At 54.4% G+C, this 17,480-nt stretch overlaps 1 protein-coding gene across 1 annotated transcript; it reads right to left on the reverse strand.

Moving 5' to 3' along the window:
• Positions 1–353: 353 nt before the first annotated feature.
• Positions 354–17,460, reverse strand: col4a3 (collagen, type IV, alpha 3). The gene is made up of 52 exons (XM_086125732.1): positions 17,422–17,460; positions 15,969–16,025; positions 15,195–15,284; positions 15,019–15,063; positions 14,788–14,832; positions 14,633–14,695; positions 14,313–14,366; positions 14,218–14,244; positions 14,065–14,139; positions 13,550–13,612; positions 13,419–13,454; positions 13,284–13,331; positions 13,142–13,216; positions 12,611–12,655; positions 12,476–12,538; positions 12,338–12,382; positions 12,211–12,264; positions 11,644–11,685; positions 11,449–11,530; positions 11,328–11,363; positions 11,079–11,243; positions 10,414–10,506; positions 10,271–10,351; positions 9,492–9,562; positions 9,169–9,357; positions 8,888–9,053; positions 8,728–8,820; positions 8,512–8,616; positions 8,357–8,451; positions 8,129–8,279; positions 7,762–7,875; positions 7,531–7,698; positions 7,285–7,374; positions 7,076–7,210; positions 6,305–6,403; positions 6,037–6,126; positions 5,817–5,956; positions 5,432–5,558; positions 5,268–5,348; positions 5,086–5,187; positions 4,970–5,017; positions 4,722–4,907; positions 4,526–4,656; positions 4,366–4,438; positions 4,197–4,268; positions 3,847–3,972; positions 3,659–3,757; positions 2,932–3,144; positions 2,539–2,716; positions 2,301–2,415; positions 1,583–1,755; positions 354–1,517 (listed from the first exon to the last, which is right to left on the reverse strand). Exons 1-52 carry the CDS (start codon positions 17,458–17,460, stop codon positions 1,436–1,438), a joined length of 4,935 nt encoding a protein of 1,644 aa, XP_085981858.1. The 3' UTR covers positions 354–1,435.
• Positions 17,461–17,480: the final 20 nt, after the last annotated feature.

The following is a 17,480-nucleotide window of genomic DNA, read 5'->3' on the forward strand; positions in this document are numbered from 1 at the left end:
GCACGACTGCACGCTGATGACATCGCGCTGCGAGTCGAGCTTTCCTTCAGCCCGAGAGCGCGATTCTGAGAACTCGGCGCTCCGGGAACGTGAGCTTGAATGGCGACCTTTGCTTAAGCTTTGATGGAGCGATGGATTGATTGAATGATCGGTTGATTGACGTACTCGGTGATTTCCATTCAACGCGAGTCGATCGCGTGCAATTGTTTTCCCGGACGCCGGCTATCATTGATCTGATTCTTACGAGTGTTGTTTTTGCAAATGAGACCAGAGCTGCAGGTGGCACCGACGGCGGTCAACAAGTGTCGCTTTGGCAAACACTGAACAATAGTTACAAAAAGAGGCTTCAAAGCTTTCGTGCCATACCCAGTGGAAGTTTACTCGACAACCAAACACAAAACCAAGACCGTTACACTTTGGGTAGTTACGAGCAAACTCCGCTGCCCTAAGAACAGCGCGCTAGCTTAACGCTAACGTAGAATGGAAAATGTCATTGACATGCTAACAGTTGGCATCCCGCGTTGCGCTCTCGGATGCTTTGAAGCGACGGATCTTCAACCAACACGCGGGCGGCTATCGCCGTGGTCGCAGACGCATCTTCTTTATCCTCTCTGCAAAAGGCCAAATGTCATCTGTCCGAGTCACCTCGAGACGCAACGTGACAAGTGGCCGCCATCTTTGAGAAATTTTCTCAAAAACGCCGAACGAGCCCTTCAAAAACACCCGTCAAATCCTCCGCGACGGATCAAATCACATCGTTTGCGAAGCGTCAAACGTCGTTTGGATGCGTCCTGGAATTTTGGCCCACGCGTTCTCGTTGGCGGCCGCGTGCAACTGAAACTTGTCAGCCGATCGGAGAAGGCTTTCCCCGAGCAGCCGGCGAAACCAAAGGGCCCAGGAGACAAGCGGGCAACCGACCGCGTTAGACTGCTACGCTCGAATTTTTGAGCAGAGATTCCCCCAAAACGGTCCCTTTCTTCATTTCTCCCGATGCCACCGTTTCGTCTTGCAAATTTTGGTGCATTGCGCTCAGGTTGCCCATTTTGGGCAAATCTTGTCACGTTGCTACTTGGAGTGATCGGGAGCGGAGAGAGAAGACTAATTGCCAAGGCAGGTGCCCCATTCGCAATCGGTCCGTCACCCTTCCGATCGGAAGCGGCATTTTGGCACAGTGCCACTTTTGGGCACATCCATTCATTTCAACGGGGCAATAGGCTTTGCGATAGGAGCGCTCTGAGTTACGATGGGAATGACTTTGAGCCATAGCTCAAGGCACCGCTGTTGTTGGTGCAGCTCGGGGTGTTGCGGCTAAGGATGGTGGCGTGTTGGTCACCGATGGCCGATGTCGCTTGTATCCACGATGTCGTCTGCATCTGTGTTTGTTGTCGTTGTCGTTGTCGTCGTTGTGGTGGGCGTGGGCGGCGCAGGGGGGGTTTCACAGGCGCTTGGAGCAAACTCTGCAACGACTGATCAAATTTTCCGGCAGGTCCCCGGCTTCGCTTCGAGGCTCGGGTTTGCTGGAAAACAAGTAGAAAGGGTTTCGGGACAAGGTTTTCACGCGCCCGGCCGTGCGAGCGAGCACCTGAACATGTGACGCGGGTCCAGTGCGGCCAGCCAGTACGAGTACGAGTCGGTGTAGAAGTTGCACGTCCCTCGGCCGTGACACTCGATGAAGGGAATCTTGCGGAAGTTCTCCAGACACGATCCGGGCGACGACAACGGCTGACCCGAACCCTCCGCCCCCACTCCCGTTTCCTGAACGCCGAGCAAAAACTGGCTGCTCAGCACTTGGACAACTTCCAAGGCTCACCTTCACTTTGGCCCGGTACACACGTCAAGACACCTGTCCGATGAGCAAAAAATCGCGACGCCCGCCCGACCGAGTGATTTTGCGGACCGTGACGAGAACGGAACGAAGCTATTTTATGCCGCTATTTCGACCCGGCTGCGCAACAAGGAAGCGGACGGAAATCAAAGACACGTCCGGAGCCAAAATGGTTTTTCGTCGAAAAGTGGGTCCTCCGGACGGCAGCAAGCATTTTCCGAAGAAGACGAAACGCTCGGCTAACATCTGCGTTGACACACCGCTCCCAACACGAGCGAAAGGGGACTTGTCATCGTCACCTTGCGGGCTCTGTCACTGCAAGCGGTCGTCGAAGCTTTGAAACATCCTTCTTTCTGTGTGTAGCGGGCCAAAATACGGCAAAGGCGACGAAAAGCCGCAGAGCTAACAGTGGCCCGCGGCCAATGAGGTGAGAGAGGAGCCGCCAACCCCGCTCAAGCTTCCCGCGGGAACTCACCATCACGAAGGAGAATCCCGACCACAGAGAGTCCCAACCCGAAGGACACTCGGGGAGCAAACGCGTCTGACTGTGGACCGTCATCACGTTGGCCGGCGACTCGCACACGCTGCACCTGAAACCCACGCGCGCCTTACACCGTGCGTCGCGCGCAGAATGCATACCGAGCCCACGTGCGCATACGGACAGGATGTCACGCACCCTGCGCACGGAATCTGGACCTTCCGTGCGTACTTACCGGCTGATGTAATTCTTCAGGAGCGGTCCCGAGATGAAGGGCATGGTGCTGACTGCAGATTGGTCGGTGGACAGCCAATAGGAGTAGTCGTTGCGCGCGGCGTAGCGGCAGGTGCTGTCCGTGTTACAGAAGAGGAACGGCATGGTGGTGAAACGTGGGAGGCAGCTGCCCAAAGCTCCTGAAAACACGGCCAACGGCCCGTCAATGGCGATGCATACTCTCCAGACCACGCCGTTTCGGGGGAGCCACAACAACTGGATGTCCCGAACAAGAAAACGCTCCAACAAGCCAAAACGTTTTTGGCTTTTTTTCCCTTTCCCTTTGCAACCTGAATTCAAAGTGTGAGGCCGCCAAAGAAGAGCGTGGGGTGTTTGCGGGTGTGGCGCCACGTACCCAAGTCCTGGCCGTGAGCTCGGTTGTTCCCGTTGATGAAGAGCAAAGAGAAGCCGCTGTACACCTTGACGGATCCGGGCGGGCATTCCGGTACTTGAACATTCTGACTGTGCCGGCTGAACAGGAAGCCGTCTTTCTCGGGGGTGTCCACACACAAACCCGGGGGACCCCGCGCACCCTTTGCACCCGTGGAACCTGGTGGGCCCGTCACACCTGCAACACGACATTACTTGATGCCCAGGCAGTTCTGGTGCCGTGCTGTTACGCTGCAGTTCGGATGGCATCCCCGGGCGGTTTTGGTGTGGCTCTGGGGTGGTTCTGGTATGGCTCTGGTGCGGTTCCAAGTGATTTCTGATTTCTTTCTGGTGTGGTTCATCTGTGGATCTACTGTTGACCTCATGTTTTCTCCGATGTCATTTTGTTGCAATTCTGGTGCGGCTCTGGTATTTGTCCATTTTTGTGCCAAAGTGGTTCTGGTGTCTTTCTGATGGAATTTTTGTGAATTCTGGTGCAGTTTTGGTCTCGTTTCAATGTGTTTCCAGAGTGTTTTGGTTCCCGGTGTTATTCTGATGTGCTGCTGATGTCGATCTGGTGCTGTTCCCCTGTGGTTCGAGTACAGCTATGGTGTGGTTCTCTCTGACGGAGCTCAGGTTCTCGAGAGCTCATCCCTGATTTTCCTCTTGACATGAACAGATGAACCACAGGAAGACCATGGACTTTCTCTTACCTTTTAGTCCGGGGTCTCCTCTGTCTCCAGTGTCCCCTTTCAGTCCTGCAAATCCGGGCCCCCCTGGCCATCCGGCACCACCCCGATCACCTTTTGGACCTTCAAGTGCCACAAAGAATCGCAAGTTGGCTTATTAGGACGTCCCAAAGTGTGAAGTGGTTCTTCATCAAACTGCTGAAATGAGTCACCTGGATCTCCGGTTCTCCCTTGCCTTCCTGGGGTCCCTGGTTGTCCTGGCAGTCCCTGATCTCCAGGCAACCCTTGGTCTCCCGCTAGGACCACCACCTCCCTGGACACGTCCTTACCCCTCTGCCCTGTAAGGGCGGTATTCAGCAGTGTGGTCACAAGTACAGTGACGCCCTTGACTGGTTGGTTTAATTTGTTCCGTGACCAAGCTCGTGACGCCACTCTCTCCGCATACCTTGAATTACAAGTGCCCCTACTAATGAGTTGTTCTCCCAACCCTCCCCTCAACAACACATCAAGGGATGTAAAACGTATGACGTGGGCTGAACAGAATGTCACAAAGTGGCCATACCTCGTCTCCCCGTAGGTCCTGCAGGCCCAGGAGAACCTTTGATGCCCACTGGACCGCCGTCACCTCTCATGCCTTAAGATTCACAAAAGTCACCAAACGGGACTCCCTTCTCACACTTGACATCCTGAAATGAGCCAGCACAGCTCAGAACAACACGTGGCGGTCTTACCGACAGGTCCGGTTACCCCAGTATCCCCCATAAAGCCTTTGCGTCCCGGTGCTCCCAGCACTCCATCTCGACCCTGAACACATTCCGTTCAGGTCTTTTCAACACAAACACAAGCGCATCTGCATCCGAGTTTCTATGAGGAGATTGAACGCGTACTGACCGGCATGCCTGGCGGGCCAGGATCACCTCGGCAGCCAGGACTTCCTGCGTTACCCGTTTCCCCTTTAGACCCCTTCTCTCCTTTAAGACCGGAACCTGGGGAGCCGGGGGGCCCTCGACACCCCGGTGGACCTACAAGCAAAGAGGAAAATCACAATCACACAAAAATGAACAATCTACTCAAACGATTCAATCACCTCTTGGTCCCCGTTCTCCTGGCAGTCCTTTTCCTCCTTTTTCTCCTTCAGTGCAGGGTCCCTGCGTGCCACGAACACCAGGAAGTCCAGGGAGCCCAGGTGGACCAGGGCAACCTGGATTTCCTTCAGGACCAGAAGGTCCTGGCTGGCCACAAGTACCAGGAGGACCCTTTTCTCCAACACAGCCTGGAGGCAAATATGACTTTTTTTTTTCTTCCCAATGAAAAACAAACACATTCCAAACTCACCCGGTGGACCTTTTGCCCCCTCTGCTCCCCTGGCTCCGATTCCTGGTTCTGAAGAAAGAAGAAACCTCAGGTCAGGTGAGATCCTTTAAAACAAGGGGTAATCTGAGTCCTTTCACCTCCCATGGCTCCTTTCTCTCCAGAAGGTCCTGGTATGCCATCTTGTCCCTGGTTTCCTCTGGGACCAGATGGACCAGGATTTCCAGGGGCTCCCTTGTTACCTGAAATGGAGACACAGTTGTCATGTTGTCACTGGTTCGACTTTTATACAAAAGCTAACGTCCCACTAAAACGGAGGCACCTGTCAGGCCACGAGGTCCTGGAGGTCCGCTGACACCCGGAGGTCCATCACAAGCTTTCTCACCAGGAGAACCCGGAGGACCTGACACAGAGACAATATTTTCCGCCCGGACTTCCAGGGGAACCAGAAGAACCCGCACATAATGACTGAATCAAAAGTGAGACCTCTGCAACCAGGTGGTCCAGCATTTCCTTTAGGGCCACAGGGACCACGATCTCCTGGAGGACCAAAGTCTCCTCTGTCTCCTGGCACCCCCTTTGGACCTGTTGCACCTGCACAAGCTGACTGCCCCTGGAAAAAGAGATGGAAAAGTAGGAGCCTTGGTGCCGGAGCCGAGACTATGCCGATCTTCTGCTCACAAACATCTACTCCGAAAGGTTCATGTGATTGAGGATAAAATAAGATGACAAGATGGATTTGATTGGCAGCTGGACATTGGACTTTTGACAATGAAATAAGTTCGATTTCTGTTGCCTTTTCCAACTGATTTATTTGGAAGTACTTGTAACTCGAAAAATCATTTCCTGTTAGCAAAGGAAAATGCTCAACCTTTTCTCCAGGATATCCTTTGGATCCAGGTCCAGGTAAACTGGGCTCCCCTTTTGCCCCTTTGAGTCCCCCCGGTCCTTCTAATCCATCAAAACCGGGTTCTCCACAGGGCCCCGTGGAACCTTTTCCACCTTTGCAACCTGGAGACAAGATGCAGCCGTCTAAAGTCCGGAAAATTTCCGATTGCTGATCATGTTTGTCATGAAGTCAAATGACTGACCTGGTTTTCCAAGGTCCCCTGGGTTCCCAAGGAGACCGCAAGAACCAGGAGGACCTGTCTGTCCATCTCTGCCTGCTTCTCCAGGGGGTCCTTAGAAACAAGCACATGTATTCCTCAAGCCAAATGATAAATGTGATGATAATTGCTAATTATTGATTTATTTCATGGCCGCTTCAATGATTGTTGGCTGTCTTACAGCTTGAATTCTTCACACCCTACCCTACCAAGCATGAGGGGAAAAAGTGACTTGACATTGGAAGAAAAACACCTTGAGGTCCAGCTCTTCCTGGTCTGCCACTGGTGCCGTCGAGACCCGGAGGCCCTGGGGTTCCTTCATTGCCTTTAGCACCAGTCAGACCGAGAGGTCCTAAGGATAAAGAAACTGGTGAGAATATCCAGGATTTTGTAGAGGTGCGAACACTGCAGATGGACTGATCATTCACAGAACATCACAAGAACAAAGACCATCATGACATGGCTGGAGTATAGTCACAGCCACTTCAGAAGGTGTGTCAACAACAGTCTTGGCCATACTTCCGGATGGCAGGAAGCGACCACTTGAAGAAATCCACACAGCCACCGTCGAGATGATTGCAAACTGCACCTATGGCAAAACTTGTTGTGTTTGGTGTGGTGGCCGCCACATCGTCCAGAATGTTCTTGGTTGTTTTGTTTGTTTGTTTGCTTGCTTGTTCGTTTGTTTGTTTTCACTTATCTTGACAAAATCCAAATGAATGCAGCGGAACCTGTGAGTGAGGAGACTAAAGGGAGGGGATGGTGCCAACGATCGTAAAGAGAAGATTGCAAGACTGTCTGATGGCAGAGTAGTTCAAGTAGTAGTAGTTCAAGTATGGCATTACGGGCATTCGTTATTCAGTCTTGTCACTTTCAATTTCAGGCTGGCTGAGTAGACGACAGAATGCGAACCATAATTGTTCGTCCAACTAGTGACATGGATAATTGCCACAGCACACTAATGTGCCACGGCACGCTGGTTGAGAATCACTGGAAGAGAAGAGAATAAAACAGAATAATATACCATTCTCTCCTGGATCTCCAGGGTCTCCAGACATCTGCACAGTGGTCTGCGTTCCCTTTGGTCCCATCTCCCCTCTGTCCCCCTGAGGCCCGGGTGGCCCCTGGGAACCTGTGGCACCCCTGGCACCATTCTCGCCTGAGCCAAGAGCCGCAGGTTGATAGTGATTTGAAGACAGACGGATAAGCTGATTTGTAATGACTCTATGTCACCTTTTGGCCCAGTAATTCCAGGCTTTCCTGGTTTCCCGAGGTCCCCTGGACTCCCACGGGGGCCTGGGGGACCCGAGTCGCCCCTTATACCTGACACACAAAAACAAACACGACTCGGTGTTGGAATGGAAAACCTTTGCATCTTATTTCGGTGTGTTCCTGTGCCTTGAATAGGGAATGGTCAATGTCCTCCCCTGATGGGTACCAGACTGACCAAGTGGGCAAGACTGTGACCCTCCTCCATACCTGGACGTCCTGGCTGACCAGTGGTCCCAGTCTGTCCCTTCATACCGTTGCTTCCCTGCAGACCTGGAGTTCCATCAAACCCAGGGACACCAAATGGTCCCTGCGACCCAATAGCTCCCATGCCTGGCAGCCCAGGATCACCTTTTTCACCCTTGACACCCCGGCCTCCTGCAGAACAAGACACATTTCACACTCAAGAGTTCTCAAAAATAACGTTGATGGATTTTATACCCGAGAAGCCAATGACTCCTATTGGCCCGGGCTGTCCTGCAGGTCCAGTTGCTCCGAGAAAGCAAGGTCCAAAGGGACCAGGTGGTCCGGGAAGCCCATCTCGACCCCGGGAACCTGAAACACATACAGTATTCATCCGTCCCGAGTCCACTGGACTTCCATGCAGTCAAAACCTGATGTTGTCATTGTTTGAATGCGCACATGTCATTTCATGCATTCACTCAAAAGCAAAACAAAGTATTTGAACAGAGCATGGGACGGGCACTCATGGAGCCTCCGCTCATGAAGAGTAAACAAAAAGTCAGGAGTGAGAATTAGACTGGAAGCACTTGGGAAAAGGAAGCAGCGCATCTCAGCTTCATCCCACCTTTGGGCCCCGGTGCTCCATCTTGTCCTGTGGAACCTGGAAGCCCAACAGATCCTTGGGGCCCTTCAGACCCCGGTGCTCCCACAGAGCCATCCTCTCCTTGGGGACCCATTTGGCCCTGCCGGCCCGGGAAACCAAAACCAGCACTGCCCTGTTACGGCAAGATCCACGCATGATGAGTTGAGCGATCGGGGCTGGGATTTCTTACGCAAAGTGACTTCGTGTCACCTTGGAGCCGGGTCTTCCCGGTGGTCCAGATGGTCCTGGGCGGCCCTTACTCCCATAACTTGGAACACCTGGAGCTCCTGCCAGGCCCTTGGATCCTGAGACAAGAATCCACACACTTGAGTCCAATCAGGAATCAAAGGCTTCTAAACGCTCACCTTTGACTCCTGGAAAGCCTAGATGACCCTGGACAGTAAATCCTTTTTGTCCTCTCTCTCCCTTGAGACCGACCGATCCCAGAGTTCCAGGAGGTCCTATCACCCCTGGGTTCAGCAGAAGAAGAAGACTTGATTGGAAACTCTGATGTTCTCAGACACTCATGTTGAAATTGTCTGGGTCCATTTTGAAGTTGGCAAATCAAATGTCAGCCTCACCTTCTGAACCAGGATTGCCAGATGAACCCTTCACTCCTTTCTGGCCGGGATCTCCCGGGCTGCTTCTGATTTTGCCAGCTGAACCTTTTTCTCCTGAAACACATAGTTTGGACTTGGAGATTCAGCCTTTGGTCCTCTAGTCACACCTGGCCAGTCATACCTGGTTTACCGGGCTCTCCCGGCTGGCCCAAAACTCCCACATTCCCTGGTGGTCCTGGTGGTCCAGGAGCTCCGATGCCTGGAGCCCCTGGTGGCCCCATTTGTCCTGGTGGCCCTCTGTAACCAGTCAACCCAACAGGACCCCTGAAACCTTTGGTACCTTGTCCCTACAGACAAACGATGAAATCATGTGCCCCACGTCATCACCCGACGTAGAACCCAGAACAGTCTCAGTTTTAACTGAAGAGGGAGTTGTTTTTTTCCCCCTGATTTGATACTCACAGGGTTTCCCTTGGGCCCCGGACTGCCTTTGGGCCCTGCGATTCCGGGAACTCCATCCGTCCCCTCAAGGCCCAGTGCTCCAAAGTCTCCTGGGTTCCCAACTTCACCCTTCTGCCCAAACCTCCTCATGATTCCAGGGTCCCCCGTTAGACCAGAATCTCCTGGCGGTCCTGGGATACCAAAGAGGCCCTGCGGAGCCAGAGGGGAACACAACTCTTTGGCTGGCTGTATTCCAGTCTGGGGGTGTGATTGTGGATTTCTAAAGATCCAACAAATGGGAGAGGATTTGGTTCAAAAGCAGGCTAAGGCTGAACTGAACTCACCAGTGGGCCAGGTGCTCCAGCCATACCTTTCTGACCTCTTTCGCCTTTGGACCCCGGAGCCCCAATTGCACCTGGGCCACCAAAGAACACGACCAAATGTCTTCTATCTGCTCGTGAGTATTTACAGTGGTACCTTGACTTACGAGGGCCTTGCGATTGGCCGGAGGCCAGTTCAGGATTTAGTCTGTCTCTTGCCCAGCGTCAGTTGGGAAGAGCTGCGGAGACCGTTTGTGTTTTTTAAGAAAAGGATCAAGAGCTAACTTTTTAATTTAGCTTTTAACGATGACCTACTTGCACTGACATCCGTTCATTTTGTATTGTATCTCATTCATTCCATGTTGTTGGCCTGCGGCCACGGCTCGCATTCCTGTCCCGGTGCGGACGGCTCCTTGGGATGGTCACCTGGAGGCTCTGTGCCAAGCCTCAGCTTTGTGTTTGGTGTGTGTTTGTCGTTCATGTAAAGCACTTTGAGTTGCATATTTTTTGATGAAAAACTGCGATGTATAAAAAAACTTTTGATTTGAATCTGTCCCCTCAGCATTTTTTATGAAGTGTCAACTGATCCCAAGCTTTGGACGTTCTTTCTTCTAGAACCTCCCGGCTCGCACTTTTTGCGAGGCAGGAGGAAGGATACGGTGACATGACTGTATAATGATGGTTGAAAACAGTTAAGAACTTGGAACAAGTTCCACTCATAAGTCAAGGTATGACTGTATTTTTGTGACGATGATATGTATGATGATGATTTATTTTATGACTTCTTTTTTTTTTTTTTTTACCTTTGAGCCCATCTGCACCTGGTACCCCCGGTTGGCCCGGTGATCCGGGCGGACAGGCCAAGCACGGCTCCCCCTTCTGACCTGACAAGCAAACGATACCCACCTAATGTTGAATTCTCTCTTTTGTTGTCATGTGCGCTCACCTTCCGGCCCTTCCCGGCCTCTGCTCCCCGGGGGTCCGCTCAGGCCTTTGGGACCTTTGGCACCGGGGGATCCGACGGCGCCTTGCAGGAAGTCTGATCGTGTAGCAAGATTGAGCGTTAGCCTCTTATTTGCACTTCAGTCAAAATCGCGAAGCTAGCTAGCATCCAAGTCAGACCAGTCGCAATTGAAATACCGTACGCGGCGGTACGTCGACTTTCATTCTTTCCACGACGGAGCTCATGACTCATCTCGCTCATATATCATATCCGTTTTCTCCGTTGAGATGAACAGAAATGCCATGAAAGCAACACGCCACGGAACATTCATTTTGCTTCATTCTATTAGACCCTGTGTATTAACAGTAGCAAATATCCACGGCATCTGATTCCCTGAAAAAAGGTCGCAGCCCAATAACTATGAAAATCATGACGTGCCCTGCGCAGTGCCATCTTGGCCATTTTTGAGCGGTACCCTGTCTGTCCTCATCCTTTTCAAGGGCTCCCCCCCCCAGCAAAAAGCATTGCGTCCACTGGTCAAAAATGCACCTGCAATGTTGTCTCGCCACGCAAAGCAAGACAAATGAATCCCAAACCAAGCGACGGTTTGAAGCTGCAAAAACTGTGAGGTCGTTATGGTAGCACTGTACACCAAAGACGGACACCACCTGGTATTCCTGGTTCTCCTGGTTCTCCCTCAGGTCCAGGTCCTCCGGGGACCCCGGTAGGTCCTGGAGGCCCAATGACGACGGGCCCAGCTTCTCCTTGCTCTCCTTTGGGTCCCGCGAAGCCCGGTAGGCCCCGAGGGCCCGGCCTACCAGTTGGGCCTTCCCCTGAAGACGAGATAGGTGATTAGGATCAAGTATGCGGAGGACTACCGCAAATGAAGCGTCATCTCATTGGTCGCTGCAGGATACCTCGTTCGCCCTGCAGTCCGGGAAAGCCCACAAGTCCTGAAAGAGTCACAGAAGAAGTGGAAGAAGCAGATTAGAGAGGCCAAGCTGGGCAAATCCAAAACAGACAGGAGCTTGAAGGTACCTGGCTCTCCGCGGGCTCCCGGAGGTCCTGGGGAGCCGGGAGTCCCGCTCTGGCCTTTCACAAATGCATGCGTCCAGAACATCTGGTGAAGAAAAAGCTTCTGAACATATGTAGCCACGCCCCCTTTGGGGCCAGCCCCCCCGCCCCCCGCACAGGAAGACAAGCCGCTCTTCGGGATGGTCCGGGAAGCCTCACCTCGCCCGGCAGACCGGGAGGACCAAAGTCGCCTTTCTCCCCCTCAACACAAAACACAGAGATGACGAGCTTTCGACACAATCACACCAAAATAATGAGAAGACTTCAATGGTGGCTTTTATTGCAGGAGAAACTAACTGGAGCGGACCCCTTCTCTTGGCGGGGCTGTGCAAAGGCCAAAGCCAATGAGCAATGGACGCTTGCCGTCGTTTCCATGACATCCCATTACCAATGTGTTTTATTTGGCGTCCCCTCCCCAAAGTAGTTCAATTACTGTGAATGAGCAGGGCTTTCCGCAAATCACGGCGGATAGGTTCCCACCCCAAAAATCCCATTGCAGTCGAGTCAGTGAATGCTGGAAAAAAAAAAAAAAAAAATCCGCCCGATGAGTAACTTTTGCATAGAGGAACAAAGTCTTTTGGGTGGGGGAATAAAGTTTTGTTGAAAAGTGACAGATGTTGGGGAAAAAATTGCAAAAACGATTTGGTTTGTAAAAGGAAAGCCCCCCACCTGATTTTTCCAGGAAAAACTCAGGACTCAGAGAAAAAGAAATCATTTTGAACTTACCCGTACTCCATCGATGCCCGGGGGGCCCGCAAAGCCGCGAGGCCCCGCTTCTCCCTGCAGATGCAAGCAAATGTGCCATTGAGTTATCTGGCCCGGCAAAGTCGGCAGAGACTGTTACGGTCCTCACCGGTTGTCCCAGTTCTCCAGGGACGCCGTCCTTTCCTGCTTTTCCCTGCAAATCAGAAGCGAGTCGCGACAGACGCGATGGCTACGGCGAAACCCTGGAAGCACTCGAGTAGGCCCGGCGCGGCGGCGGTTGCCTTACCGGTGAGCCCGGCTCCCCTCGCCGGCCCGGCTCGCCTTTTGTCCCCGATCTTCCCGTCGGACCCTGACGAGGCATGACCTCAAAAATGGAGTAACCGGAGCAACGGCTGAAGAATAGAATCGTCGAAAGACTTACCGGGCGTCCGGCGCAACCTTTGTCTCCAATGTCACCCGGCTCACCCTGAAACCAACCAAATGACTGGGAGAACCGCACGCACGAATGGAAGAACGGGCACTCGTGAGAATTCTTGAATGGATGAACACGTGACAAGGGCCGAACAAAAGAAGCGCCGCGTGGACGGATGAAGGAACGCGTGAATCACGGCCGGTCGCGTGCCTGAGCGCACGGGTGAAGGAACGGGTGGATGGATGTATGCTGGCCGGGTGTTGAATGAATCCACAACCAACGGAGGACTGAACAAACGATTCATTCGCCCGCGAGGGAACGAAGGAGAGGTGTCTTCCAACGACAACAACCCGACGCAGGAATACATGAACCGACGGTGACACGGAGGATTTGACGGAGGAATGAACGGGGAAACTGATGATCATCCATTCAGCGGTCTCGCCATCCGCTTTGCTATTCGTTTCTTCAGCCGGTTCTTTGAAATCGGACCCGAGCAGATGGCGGACGAATGAACGGCCGGACGTGGAGACGAGGACGGACCTTGAGTTCTTTGGGCCCCTCCGCGTACAATTTGATTCCTTTCTGTCCCGGGATGCCAACAGGTCCGCGATCTCCCTTCAAGCAGAACCGTCCGTGAAAATCCGGACCTGACGTCCGAAAGGCCGGCGCCGGACCCACCCACCTTCAGGCCTTGTGGACCCGGACTGAGCGGACTGGGACCCTCTTGACCCTGACGCGCCAAACACCACACCCGCGCACGTTAGTGTCACATTCAAAGTGGCGGCTCGCGCCGGCATGCTCTTCGGATCGGGCCCACCTTCTCTCCCGGCAAGCCCGGCGACCCCGGACGTCCCTGCGCGGGAACAACAAGGACGACAACAACAAGACGTCAGCCGTCACGCGGGTGGACGCGGGCGCCTTTTCTGAAGAAAGCTGAGAAGAGCGTACGGGAAGTCCAGCGGTCCCCGAAGGTCCCGGGAGGCCCGGAGCGCCCGGATCTCCGCCCGAGCCCTGCGCCACAAAGGCCAAGTTGTCAGAAGGCAACGGCTTTTCTCACCTCGGAAAACACGCCGCCTGCCTCCCGCGAGGGCGCCGCTGGGGGGGTGGCGGCCGGCAACCCGCGACGGAGGGACCGTTTTCCAGCGCAATGCGTTTTTCACACGGCCGACCGTTTGATTCCTTCACCGAAAAGCCCTTTGTGGCCATGAGTCAATCACTATGGCGGGTTTTCTTGGAGGGGCGGAAACGCTGAATCAAATATTCTCAATCACGATATTGGTTCAAAACAAAAAACCTTCAATGACATATGATGAAAGGTAGGAATTTTGTTTTTCAAGAGACTTCATCCAAACGTGCTGCTTTCTCTCCATCTGTGTGTCACTCTCCTTAAAATCCAAAGACTTTCACCTTGTGAATTTGTCTCGGCCCGGAAAGGGAGAAAATGTTTGTTTTTGCCGCATCACCTGGAGTCCATCTTGTCCTCGCGGTCCTTGCGCGCCTTTGATGTCGGGAGATTCCGGAAAGACGGGCGAGACTCCCTGGAAGAAAGCAAAGAATTCCGTCCGACGGGTACGAGGAAGCGTCGGCAAGTCACGAGTCCGAGCGCAAGCGCAAACCTTTTCTCCTCGCGGTCCCGGGCGACCCTGAAAACACATCGCCGCCGTCAGCTGGGCTAATTAGCCGCGTTAGTTAGCGAAAAAAAAATACGCACCCGCCGCCCGACCGGTCCCGAGAGTCCGGGGGAGCCGCGGAAGCCGTCGGGACCCTGCAAGGACAAACGACGGCGTCACAAGCCGGCGAGCAACGTTTCTGCCGGGAGAGGTTTTGCCGGAGAATTTGGGGGAGGCGCCACATTGGAAGCCTTCGGTGACAATTCGAGGAGGAAGAAGAAGAAGAGGAAGACTTCATGGACGGCACAGCGGGGAAAGGGACGAGGAGTCAGGAGGAAGCGGCCTATCACGTGCAAGCGCAAATATCAACGGGAAGTTTTGCCACCATTCGTTGGCGGCGATGGACGGCCCACGCGGCTACCTCGGTGCCGTTGCATCCCGGGAGTCCCGGTCGGCCCGCCGAGCCTTCGCCGCCCGGAAGTCCCTGAAAAAGGACCGCAAGACAGAAGCGCACGCGGCGTCCGCCTCGTCAGCTTTGTTTTCACCTTGGACAAGGCGGTCGGGCGCTCCACTCACCGGAAAGCCGGAAGGGCCTGGAAAACCCGAAGGGCCTGGAACACCCTGAACACACACGTGCGGTCATCACAAGAGGCAGAGGATGCGGACGTGTGTGTGTGTGTGTGTGTGTGAGATTGTGAGCGGGTGCCGTGTTGCGTTTGAGTTGGAGTCACGCGAACGCAAGAGAAGTGTGCCGCCCTCTAGTGGACACACTGGAAACCTCCTCCTCATCTTGATGGCGCTTCCTACCCGAGAGCCTTTGAGTCCCACACGTCCCGCAAAGCCCCGCTGCCCCTGCCAGCGCCGAGAGCACAACATCCCTCATTAGCATTTTCATGGGCAGGATTAGGATCGCCGGGATGATCGAGTTTGATTGATTCATCGAATGATGGACATTCAACACGCACGGACGGGCGCATTCTGACCTGGAGTCCGTCCGGTCCCTGGCCGCCCTCGTTGCCGGGGTAACCGACGAGTCCAGGCAGGCCGTCGTATCCCGGGTAACCGGGCTCCCCCTGAGCGCGGGCAGATGATGACGCAACATCAGGCGGAGGATGCGCACGTGCGACAACGCCCAACGCCTCTTTCGGCGGACTCGTGAAATGACAAAATAGCTTTCGAACGGACAGTTACGATTCTTGGAGCGATTCCAACGGCACGCGGAAAAAAGGAGCCAAATTGCGCAATGAGCTCACACGCGTATTGGGTCACGTCCACTCTTCAGATCTCGCACGTTTTAAAAAGCATCCGCAGCGCCGTTTGTTGGGCGGCGAGTGTCGCCACTCGGGCAGGGAAAGCCCGGACTTGGCCCTTCCCGGCGACTTTGTCCAGTTCTTCCCGAAGCGCACCCGGGCCGGCCAGGAGACAAACTTCTCCCCGGCGAGTCCAGAGTCGGGCCCGGAAAATGTCATGATCGAGTGTGTGTGTGTGTGTGTGCGCGCGACAGAGCTAGTTGCAAGTTTGTGGGGCCGTGGGGTGCAAGATTTCCACGCGTGACATCGGGCACCTGCGGAAATCAACTGTGAGCGCACGCCGCTTGGCTCCGACTGTTGGGAAAGTCCATGCCATTGAAACGATCCCGTGAGCGCAGCAAAAGGGAGTGCGGCCGCAGCTGGCTAAAAGTCAAGCGCTCACTGAAAAAGCGGCCACCTTCGACATACGGCGCCTTTGAATTGAGGCGCGGTCTTCTTGGCGCTCACCTTCTGACCTTTGATCCCGTGGTAATGACACGGCCGCTTCCCGCCGCACTCGTACGCCTGCACAAAGGACAAACGGCAACACGTCAGCAAGACATCCGCCGGACCGCTGCCGTCTGGATGGCGGTGTTGTTTTCTCCTTTCTTTTTTATCTTTGGGAGACATTTCCAAGTCAAGCGGAAAACAAACAACGTCTTTGCATGCGTGCGTCGTTCCTTTCGCGGCGCGGCCAACGCGCTCTTATCTGGGTCCCGGGCTGGCGTGTCGCAGTCCCGTCTGAACTTGTGCCCGCCGCCGCCATCTTGTCGTCACGTCGGCACGCTAGCGCGTCAGGGCACGTTTGTCTCGCTCTTTCATGTCTCATCATCCACGCCGCGTGCGCGATTGCGTGCGACAACAGAGAAAAGGCACCAAGGCAACAGGCAAAGGTCAACGGGGCATTTGTTGGGTATCCACAGCAGGGAGGGACTGGCAGCCCGGGCGTCGGAGCTGGGGCGCGCCAATTACTGAGCAGTTGATGATCTCAGCCAAAAAGCAGCGGAGGGGCAGCAGGGGCTTCCAATCCAAGGCGCTCGGGGCTTGTGACAACCGCCGCTTTGTTGGTCGCGCAACAACAAAGGGCCCGGCCGAGGCGCGCGTCGCGACCTGCAGGCTTCAGTTTTTGTTGTGTCTGACACTCAAGCGGCCGGCGGGCATGCGGGCTCGCCGAAAGCTGGGCCTGCGCGTTTGTTGAACGGCGCTTCGGAACGGGGTTGCGTGCGTGCCGGGACTGAGATCGCAATCGGGCCCTACGAAAGACGAACGCAAATGAACGGCCGGATTTCCCGGTAGCCCCCGGCGCCACCCGTGACACCGCACGGGGGCCTTCACGGCAAGCGCACCCGCCGTGAGCGCGGTGAGTGATGCCCCCCCCCCACCCCCACTCATATTTCAGAGACCGTAAACCCGAGAATCCGAGCGCACGTCCGCAACGAGACCGTCGGAAAGCGGTGGAAATGACGCGAACGACGAGCCGAGCGGAGGGCCGAATCTTTTTGAAAGGGATCCGATTCAAGCCAAATGCGCATGCGGTGGCATCGCTGCATCCGAATGAATGCGATGCATGGCTCTTTTGCTGCGGCTCAGCTCAGAAAGCAGATTTGACCACCGCTCGCGAGCTTCTCTTTCATCAAATTCAAAGCCCGCATTCATTTCAAATGTACAAAAAGAGGAAGTTCGACCTGCCCGGCGGGGCGCTCGGTGCCCCCAAACCCCTTGAGAAAGCTCCACGTGGAAAAGGGCAAAAGAGGAGACGCACAGAGGGACACACGATGGGTGGATAGAAGGGGAGCGGAGAGTTAAAAAGTGGCGTGGGAAGGAAGGAATGAGCTTTTCCCGTGAAAACAACGACCGGAGCCACAATTGCCTTGAAAAAAAGTGAGTTGAAAAGTGAGGCGCCGAGCGTCGGTCGGCTCACCGTGCCGGCTTCTGCCCGAGCTCCGCGGAGGAGCGTCATCATCATCAGCAGCAGCGGCA

The sequence above is a fragment of the Hippocampus guttulatus genome, chromosome 12 (genome assembly GCF_054856545.1).
Source record: "Hippocampus guttulatus isolate MCC_2025c chromosome 12, RoL_Hgut_1.0, whole genome shotgun sequence".
In the NCBI taxonomy this organism is placed as follows: Eukaryota; Metazoa; Chordata; class Actinopteri; order Syngnathiformes; family Syngnathidae; genus Hippocampus; species Hippocampus guttulatus.

Bases quoted from the DNA above. Each gene is read 5' to 3' on its own strand.
- col4a3 (XM_086125732.1), bottom strand. From the start codon at position 17,460: ATGACGCTCCTCCGCGGAGCTCGGGCAGAAGCCGGCACG. The intron at 14,245-14,312 runs GTGCGTATTTTT...ATGTGTTTTCAG, and splicing joins CGGGACCGGTCGGGCGGCGG to GGTCGCCCGGGACCGCGAGG. The intron at 7,876-8,128 runs GTGGGATGAAGC...TATGTGTTTCAG, and splicing joins TGGAGCACCGGGGCCCAAAG to GTTCCCGGGGTCGAGATGGG.